The sequence below is a fragment of the Penaeus japonicus genome, unplaced genomic scaffold (assembly GCF_977035675.1).
Source record: "Penaeus japonicus unplaced genomic scaffold, GWHDUDI00000001_assembly GWHDUDI00000030, whole genome shotgun sequence".
Lineage (NCBI taxonomy): Eukaryota > Metazoa > Arthropoda > Malacostraca > Decapoda > Penaeidae > Penaeus > Penaeus japonicus.
Genome location: NW_028234432.1, coordinates 19,702,899 through 19,712,898, shown reverse-complemented (window position 1 = coordinate 19,712,898; position 10,000 = coordinate 19,702,899). Strand labels below are relative to the sequence as shown.

The window sequence follows — 10,000 nt, the reverse complement described above, 5'->3', positions numbered from 1 at the left end:
GAGATTTTGCAGACTTTACTTCACAGTGCCATCTTTATGAGTTATGTCTATGGGCTATATTATGATGTCAAGCCTCCAAAGGGCTCAGAATATGAATCTGCGTTTTGGGCGATGGGCGGAAGGTTTAAATATCTGACATTTCTTGACGCGGTAAGTATCGAGGCGGCAGGAAAGTCGGCCATCCAGTGTGCCTGCATTAGGAACCAATCAATCTTACTTCCTGTAGCCTTAGTTACTAAACCAATACATAGCACGAAATTTATGTATGGAATTTTATGCTTTATAGATTTAGATTTTTTTTTTTTTGCCTGGTAAGTGAGTGACTATATTGGTTTAGTGATTAATCTACGTCTTCCGGTTTTCAGTTAGTTTTACGCCGTCAGTCGTGACACGTCATTTCTCCATAAAATATACTGATTTAGGTGACCTGCTATGGACTTTAGAACACCATTTATCAATAACGATGAACATGTATTGATTAATCCTCTTTGCTGCATTCCCAGCGTTGATAGTACACATAAACTTTTCCCTTCTTGAAATGTTACATTTATATGTAACGTATATACAAGTCACATGATTTGACTTTTGCATTTATACATCTTTTATTGAAACTGCCCAAACTCATGGTAGAAACAAAATTCAAACAATTTCGGCATCTGTGCGGCGTGCTTAGTAAGGATTAGACAGCTGCAAGATGTAAACACAAGTAACGGTGACGAGAAAGTGCTTGTAATGAACTTCGTCCCCTGATAACGCGCCTTTTCGTTTCTGTGATATTCAAAGCCTCTTATCTTTTTTCCATCTGCTTGGTGTGCCTGGTACTCTTGTCTGGAGAGGGTGGTTTACGCGTGAATATTTAGATTGTTGAACGATTGTGTTATTAATAACATGTGATTCTGCCTGGTCATGCTGTTTAATTCTTGTTGTATTAATAGATATATAGGAATAGTAAATTAGATACTCATTTCATTTGTTAGGTTACAGATGTAATAGGTGAAAGGCTTTGAGATCTGGTCATGTTCATAATGTTCGGTAATTAATTAGGGAAGAACTTAGCAATGTTGGAGAAAAACGAATGTGATGGTCAAAAAGAACATAAAACAACACTGATCAAGAATATAATTCAATTTGTGTAAGATTAAGGCAGCCCACAAATTGTTATCAAAGTCTGTGCACCTACACATCCAGCAAAACTGTTCCTCTGAATTATGCAAACTCTGCACTCTGGTACATTCTTGTATATTCTGTAAAGGTGGTTTGTTGATCAGCATGGTGATATTTAGGCAAATATGGAACTAGTTGAAGCTAAGGCAGTAAATTTTCAGAATAACTCTAAATACCACAAAAGTGGTATTGATGGATTCCTCTCAACATCTACTATTCATATGTACTGGATATAATGTGCGATTCCACCGCTGGACTCTACAATCAGGGTCCCCCTTTTTTTTAAGGTACTTCGTGCTACCTCATGCTACTTTGGGTCATATTTTGTTTGCAAAAACCTTAACCCAATTGCCTACCTAACTTTGCCTAGTTTTGAAGTTAGCCATACCCAAGGGGAGGCTTTGCCCCCTGGATCCCCCTATTCAGGGCACATCGTGCAACATACCTTGTGCAAAATACCCCAATAACCTCCATCCTCACCCTGAAATTCAAACATGGTTGTGTTTACGTATTTATGACTACTGGCGAGCTGTGGACTGGAAATCCTCAATGAATTACCTGCATGCGCTGTTATGTCCTCTCAGTAGATGGTGGAATATTCTCCATTGTTTACAGTATAATTGTATAATTATAGAGTGTCCTCTATTGAATGGTCACATCATTATCAGTCCTAGTGCCCTATCCTGAGGAATGTATGAGACAAAGTCTCAGTTGAGGATATCATGGGGCAGTGTGAGGGTTATTCGTGGTCGCGGCATCATCATCTACAGAGCTAATTATATATCATAAGTAATACGAAGTGCCCAGAATAGGGGGGGTCCATGGAGCACGTAGCCCACCCATGGCTAGGACTAACTTCAAAACAAGGCAAAGTGAGATAGGTAATTAGGTTAAGATTTTCCATACTAAATATGCCCTGAATTTTTTTTACCCTGCAATTTCCCTGATCTACTTCATGCCCTCCCCTACTATCGGGACCCAGATTGTGGGACATAAGGGCAAAGTCACGGGTAAAGTCAACTATATATGGATAGTACAGAGTGAGAGGAATCCATTGATACCACTTTTGTGGTATTTAGTAACGTGGCGCTATTTGGAAAATTTACTGCTAAGTTTAGCCAAGTCTATGAAGGACTGATATCTGTGTCCTGAGGGGAGTCAAGGCCCCACATTAATCCATAGGGGAGGTTTGTTGGGCTTTTCTGGAGTGAAAAATATAGACACCTTAGTATTACTTGAAGAAATCCTCTTGTAGATATTTACCTAATATATAGTATGAGGAAATGACTATAAACAATTGAACTTGACTATGATGTCCAGAAAACAGGATGTCAAGGTTCATAATGAACTCAAAGGATATTCTTGACCCCATATCCCTTGGGGGAGAAGACAGACTTTACAAAGATAGAGGGAAATCTTAAATCAACAACCGCTCAAAGCCAGCACTGTGCCTTAAGGTGGGAAGTCATCCCTAACACCAATGAGCAATATGGCATGAACTGGTTTAAATGTAAGGAAAAAGTTTGGTCTAACACTATGTGTATGGCTCCTTCAATCATATAAAAGGGTTTGTGCTTTTCATTACGTGATACCGGTATTGGCTTGAGACCAATACCAGAAAAATATTCACATTATCCTCATTTGCTTGATATAGGAGGGAAGGAATAGCTAGATTTAGAGGTAAAGGTTCTCTTCCCAAATGATTGACCTATCAATTGATGATAGATTTATTAGGCATTGCCTAGGAATAATCTAGAAAGTGTAGTAGTTTTAAGTAAAAAACATTACTGCAAGGATGCTGTTAGCTAATCACTAGTAATGTTAGTTGCAAGGATTTATTTGTTAGATTTTGAACATGAAATGTGTTTTAGTAGAGGAAGATTTTGCAGACTATGCTCTTGTTATATTTAATGCTGAAATTCTTCATTCCCATTTGTATATATCTGATTCACATTCTTAGCAAATTTTAACCCATTGGTCGCAGATGCCATCATTTGCTGTCAAGGCAAGCAATAGGCCTAGACGCGGATGGGCAGGGCCATATATAATAATATTGACACAAGGCTATATAAATGTATTTAAAAATACCACGGCCAAAGGGTGAAAGTGCATTATAAAATGCATGGCGCACACTATAAAAGCTTTCTCTTCCCCCAATTTTGTCACGGTCAATATTATATTTTCTAGCATAACATAGGTATTTCACTTGCTGATTTAATTGCTCTCTGTAATTTTCATAGTAAATGTAATGCACACTACGAGGGATAAAAGCTGATTTCCAGATCAAATTGTGATTGATAAGATTTTAATTAGATTCTTTAACAAGACAGGTTTGAAAAAGTTGCTAAGAAAACAAGAAAAACAAAAAATAAGAATTTTTTTTTTTTTGTTACCACTATTATCTTATTATCTTGGGTATTGTTGTCATTATTGTTATTAGCGTTCTTATTCTTATTGTTCTTTACCTTTCTTGATATTTATTGTTATTAATGTTTATATTATTATTATTTTTATAGTTGTTTCTATTTTATTTTTTGTTATGCCATTATTATTATTTTTATTTTTATAGTTGCCATAGTAGTAGTAGTAGTGGAATTTGTAGTAGTAATAGAATAGTAGAAGTGTTATTATTATTGTTGCTTTTACTATTATTAGTACAAACTTGGGTAACTTCAGACACATATTGCAACATATTTCAAATGTATGAATTATCAGAATAAAATAGGCACACAAAAAGCAAAGATACCATTAAGGATGACTTTAGACCGCACTTCCAGTTTTATAGCTCCCTCTATCTCCAACTCAATTTGTTTTGTGTTTGCGGGGAGGGTGGGGGGGTGAATCACGTTATCAATATTAACAAAAACTCTTAAGATTTGCATTTTTGTATTTCAGTAACTAGTTCTTAATTCAAAGCCTAGAATATTGTCTGAAGTCATCCTGGTTTACGGTATTGATAACCATATACTGTCCAGTTTGGAGGAAGAGCCTAGTCTTTCAGTTTAACTGGTAGTCAATTTGGGAGAAACACGTTTTTTTGCATTAACAGATGAACCCAAGGGAATATAGGTGCCTCTCCATAGTGTAAAGAATATAACAGAGAAAAACATAAGTGATTAGTAGAGTTCTTTTCACTTTATAATTCATGGATTGCAATTTCCATTCTATTAAAGCAATGAAGGAAATACTTTGCTATCAGCTTAAAAATCCAATCAGGATGGTGTAAAAAATTAATCATTGCCATTTTGCTTGATTTCTTTACTAAGTTGATTAGTTTGCCCTTGCTTTTAATTTATCTTTCACTTCTCTTTGCTGATTTGATGCTTCTGTGTTTATGCTTGTTGCTCTGTTATTGAAAGCAATGATATATTAAACATTAACCACAACAGATTAAGCATAAACCTTAAGTTCTTTGACAACAGAAAAAGAAACAGTTTGACAATGAGTGTAAAATCATCGTTGCTACATTTGTTGGTGTTCTGCACTTATAGCTACGGAATCTACCATAATGTTCAGAAATTAAGACCTCCATCCTCTCCTGCTGCGAATTTTGCCTACCGACAGTATGGAGGTCGTCTTAAGTTCTTAACCTTCCTGAATGCTGTGAGTAATGGCTCTATGTTTCTTTCTTTTAAATGAGTTTTGACTAGGAATCCGTGCTTTCCCAGATTTTGTTTGAATATTTAAGGCATGTGTTTGGCTTGTGTTGATGTTGTTAGTGTTATTGTTTTTATTATCATTATTATCATTATTGTTATTGTTATAGCTATTATAATTATTGTCATTATATTGTAATTTTTATCATTATTATTATTATTATTATTATTGTTATTGTTATTGTTATTATTATTATTATTATTATTATTATCATTATCATTATCATTATCATTATCATTATCATTATCATTATATATATATATATATATATATATATATATCTATATATATATATATATATATATATATATATATATATATATATATATATATATATATTTACATACATATATACACACACATACTTTTTATTTATTCATTTTTTTATTTTTTTATTTATTTATTTATTTATTTATTCATTTATTTTATTTGACTGTCTAGTAATAAAGCACTAGAAATGTCAGTGAGATAGTTTTTGCAATACAATTTGATTGAAGTAGTTTTGATGAGATTATGAATACCAGAAAAAATATGTAAAAAACAGATGGGATCCAGATGAATTGAAATGGTTGTTATTCATTGAATAGAAAAGGAGATTTGATCTTTTTCATATACATTGTAGAAAGAACAGGTATTACCTTTCCTTTATTGTGAAAGACATTGTTGCAGTTTAGTTTTTATTTCTGTAACTGCTAGAAGAAAAAGAATGTGTCATTGGGTAGGAAGTGAAAGTTAGTAAAGAAAAAAGAAAAAAGAAAAAAAAAAAAAAAAAAAAAAATATATATATATATATATATATATATATATATCAGACCTCATGCAGTGAAGCATTTTAGGTCCAAGGAGACTGTTCTCTAGACAGTAATTTATTATGTGTGTGTGTGTGTTTCAATCTGAGAAGGCCTTGTTTGGGATGCAAAATATCACAGATTTGATATATATTTTCGATGTTGTGTTATTGTTTCATTTCATTGATTTGATAGATTACTTTTTTCTGGGTGTTGTTGATCAGCCTATAATACTTATACTGATATTAGATACTGAGTATATTACCAGGAGCGGTGAAGGGGAACTCTTGTTCTGGTGTCCAGGTGGAGATAAGGGAAAGTGAATGATAAAGATAAAGTGTGAACTTTGAAGCTTGAACATAAGATTGTTATCAGTGATATTGTGCATGGATTTTGAGTTGTTTCTTGATGAGCCTTTTCCTCACCTTTTCTTTACTTTTTCTGTTTTGTTATTATTTTCAAAGTTGAATTTGTTTGTAATGTTTAATGTATACCCAGATATAAAAAAAATTAACGAAAAATGGTTATCAAAAAGAAAAAGAAGCAAATTGGTGGATGTATTGTTAGTTAGATAGATATATATGAGTATATTTCAGTAGGTTAGTAGATACAAAAAAAAGTGAAGATAATTTCTTTATTCTTTTATGTCATATTTTTAATCACTTGATTGCAGACATATTTATCTCTCTGTACTTGTTTATTGGACTTTTCAATATGCCTTTACTCTTAAACTCTTGTATCAAGACCACAGGCTGATACTTACCAGTAAGGACATCCAGTGTCCCGCTCACTATCACCGCTGGTTCTGCTATCATTTACAATATGCAAGACTGAAAGCATCTGTTTTGGTTGCAGGGTGGTGAGAAAAGATCCCATGTTGTCAAATATATGTCCGTGTGTGCCTGTGTTTAAGATTTTAGTGTAACGTCTTTGATTCATTGCCACTTTTCATCCAGGTAATAGTTGGAGTTCTTAGTTCATCTGGGGGTATTCCTACTTGTTTGCAGAGTATTTTGATAGATTTTGTGTATCAGATTACTTGCTCATAGATTATAGCAGTCTGAGGAATGATTTAGACTAGCTGTGTTACAATGCTGGTGGCACCGGCAAAAAATTATAGGGACGGGAAAGAGTTTTCTTCACCCTCCAACTTCATGACTGTGAGCAGATCCTGATATCATGTCCTGCACGCATTGACACCCATCTTATAGGCATAATTGGCTCCATCATGTATGTCATGACACCCATACTATATGGGTTAATGTTCAAATTGTATATGGTAATCCATTTTATTTGAAGCCTGAAGTCCTTAACCTTGTCCTTGTCACTCGCTACCAATTACATAAGCCACAGTGGATAGCAGCAAAGTGAGCAATAGTCTGAATTTAGCATTAGATTGTATATATCTTTAGTCATTCTTAAAAGATACAATATCTGTTACTGTACTCTCACATTTCATTAGTCAGATAGGCGAGTCATTTTTAAGACAAGGTTAAAGTTTATCAGTCCAATCAGCTGAGATTAGCAGATCATTGATAAAGCAGATTAGCAGACCATTGATAAAGCTGGATGAAAGTGGTACACTTTCTTATGAGCAATCAAGATATCTTGCAGAGAAAGGGCTAGATGCAGAGTCGAATGGCAGGAGGGCCTTAAATTGTGCTAACAAACCACTCGGTATCTCTAGAAATTACTGTATTTTTTCAGGAACAGTTATAATTCATAAATATGAGCATAAAGATTACACTTTTTCATGTGTCCTTAGTGACTGTGTATTTGTATGGCCTTTATTATGATGCTTTTAATAAGGCCCCAGCTGGTTCAAGAGCAGAGAGAGATAGAAACAATATTGGTGGAAGATGTAAATATCTGACACATCTTGACTTGGTAAGGATATTCATAATAGAGACCATATCATCATTATTGATTTGTGTTGTTGTTTTTTAGTCATTGAAATAATATATATTAATTGTAATTATCACTATTATGTTTTGTTTTACATATGTTTTTTCAGGAAGATTACTTTCACTGTTAAAGTAAGAGACTTCTTTTTACATTTCAAAGTTTTTGTGACAAAAACCTTTAAATATTTCCATATTACAGCTGCTGCAATGTGGTTTCTTTGGACTGTGTGTTCTGAACGACTTGATGGGCTCAGAATCGGCTGTGCCCACGCGCAGAAGTTTGCTGCAGAGGTTACGTGACTGGCTTTTCTCATCTCTAGTACTGCCAATGGGAGTGGTAAGGAGTTTATGTATGGCATTTATTTGAGATAGTATACATCTATTTACATATTGCTATTTCCAGAGTGCTGCTCTTTCTCATTAATGAAGACTATTTTCCTGAATATACAAATATTCAGATTCACCTATATTATGTATTGCTCACATATGGCTCATTAATTATTATAAATGAAAATGTCTAAAGAAGAAACAAGAATTATTGATAATTCTGATTTCTTGACATATCAAAATTTATTTCTGGCGCCGTTTATCTTTACTCCCCTCTCTTGATTGATTTCTATTGGATTTTGTTTCTTATATTTATCAATTATAATACACTCAAAATACTCTGGGTCAATTTGTTAGTAAAAAAATAAAATAGATAAATCAATTTCATTGTTTCAAGTACTCAGGAAATATGAAGGACAGTTTATTGCAAGGAGTTACGTAATGAATTCAGATTAAAAACAAAACTAAAGAAAAGTGAAAGTCATTGTTGTATGAATTATTCTTATCTGTAAGCATAATGAAAAAAAGATCAGTACAGAACTTAACTTTACCTATGTTTAGTTTTTCAAAGACCCAAAAAATGATTACCATAATCTTTGCATTAGCCATCATAATCATCAGAATTTATATGCTGTAGTTCATAAGAAGGGGATGCATTACTAGTTTTGCTTATTTGTTTTGATGTGTAAGACTATTTTTACACATCAAACACATCTTAGTTATATTTTATTGCTAAGATTTCATGAGTTGGTAATATGAATCAGGAGAAAGAAAATGGCATAGCCACCCAGGGTTCAAAATGAATATAATTAGAAGAACTGTTTCCCAATAGAACCTTTTATAATTAAAAAGCTGCTGTTTTTTTTTGTTTTTTTTTTCTTCTTCTTCTTCAGTTTGTGTCTTGCATATTCTGGGCGCTGTATGCTGTTGATCGTGAGCTCATCTTCCCTGCATCACTTGACTCGTGGTTCCCAGGATGGTTGAACCATATTATGCATACACTTCCAGCTGTTGGTGCCATTGCAGAATTATGCAGTGTATGCCACTGTTTCCAAAAGGGAGTCAAGATGTATTATCCTATTTTAGTGGCATACGTTCTTTACCTGTCGTGGTAAGTTTTGATAACATTTCTTCATCATTTGTAGGTAGATGTAAAGATGTATAGCAACTGGAGTGAATTTTATACCAGTATTAAGATTATTTCCAAAATTGTTGCATTTCATTGATATTCCTCCTTCCAACAAAATTAACACTATACATTATTACCATCATCTATAAGATTCAGGTATTCTTTTAGTCAAATTGTCAAGCAATTACAAGTATAAGAGGCAGCTTCAAATTTTATATTATATAGGTGGGTATATAATGAAATACCAGCACTATTATCTTGCTTTGGAGTATGTAGAAGGAATCATAAGCTTGAAAGAAATTAAATAGTTCCTTTTTCTAATGCTGTAGCAATATAATACAAGTGTGTGATTATGAAAGTGCATTTCTTTGCTCTATGTAGCATGTTCAGACATATATTTTTAAGAAATGCCTCCATGTGGGGATTACAGAGGGAGTGAAAATGGTAGAAACTATAGCCTCAGTCTGCTGTGCAAATTAGTTGTAACTTGTAATTTTTGTTTCAGGATATGTTACATTGCCTATGCAGCTGGTTTCTGGGTGTATCCCGTGTTTGAAGTTCTCGATATGAAAGGCCGAACTATTTTCCTTGCTGCACTGTTGTTGCCCAATCTTCTTTTTGTTCATTTAGGACCCAAACTGCATAACATGATTTGGGGTAAGTAAAAAAAGAAAGTAATGAGAAAAATAGAAACAAATGTAAAGAAAAGTAAGAAACTCATTTTGATACTAGGCTTCTTCAAGAAAGTGATGAAGTAGAGATGAGTTAATATACCATTCATGATATCCATCTGTATTGCATACTTGTGAGACCAGGGCAGAGAGAGAGAGAGAGAGATAGAAATAGAAATAGAGAAAGAGAGAGAGAGACCGAGAGAGAGAGAGTCCGAGAGAGAGAGACCGAAAGAGAGAGACCGAAAGAGAGAGACCGAAAGAGAGTGCCCGAGAGAGAGAGTGCCCGAGAGAGAGAGACAGAGACAGAGACAGAGACAGAGACAGAGACAGAGACAGAGACAGAGACAGAGACAGAGA

At 34.0% G+C, this 10,000-nt stretch overlaps 1 protein-coding gene across 12 annotated transcripts in view; it reads left to right on the top strand.

Moving 5' to 3' along the window:
• Positions 1–10,000, top strand: part of LOC122264152 (androgen-induced gene 1 protein) — a 16,026-nt gene that overhangs the window by 18 nt on the left and 6,008 nt on the right. The window contains exons 1-5 of one of the 12 annotated variants that reach the window (XM_086555185.1): positions 677–706; positions 7,317–7,496; positions 7,713–7,850; positions 8,734–8,951; positions 9,475–9,626. In XM_086555185.1, the coding sequence (XP_086411311.1) occupies positions 7,338–7,496; positions 7,713–7,850; positions 8,734–8,951; positions 9,475–9,626 (667 nt within the window). In that variant the 5' untranslated portion in view covers positions 677–706; positions 7,317–7,337. Of the gene's footprint in view, positions 151–676; positions 771–807; positions 849–4,553; positions 4,768–5,673; positions 7,497–7,712; positions 7,851–8,733; positions 8,952–9,474; positions 9,627–10,000 lie in introns of those variants that run through there. The other 11 variants (XM_086555182.1, XM_086555174.1, XM_086555178.1 and 8 more) reach the window with 11 other exon arrangements.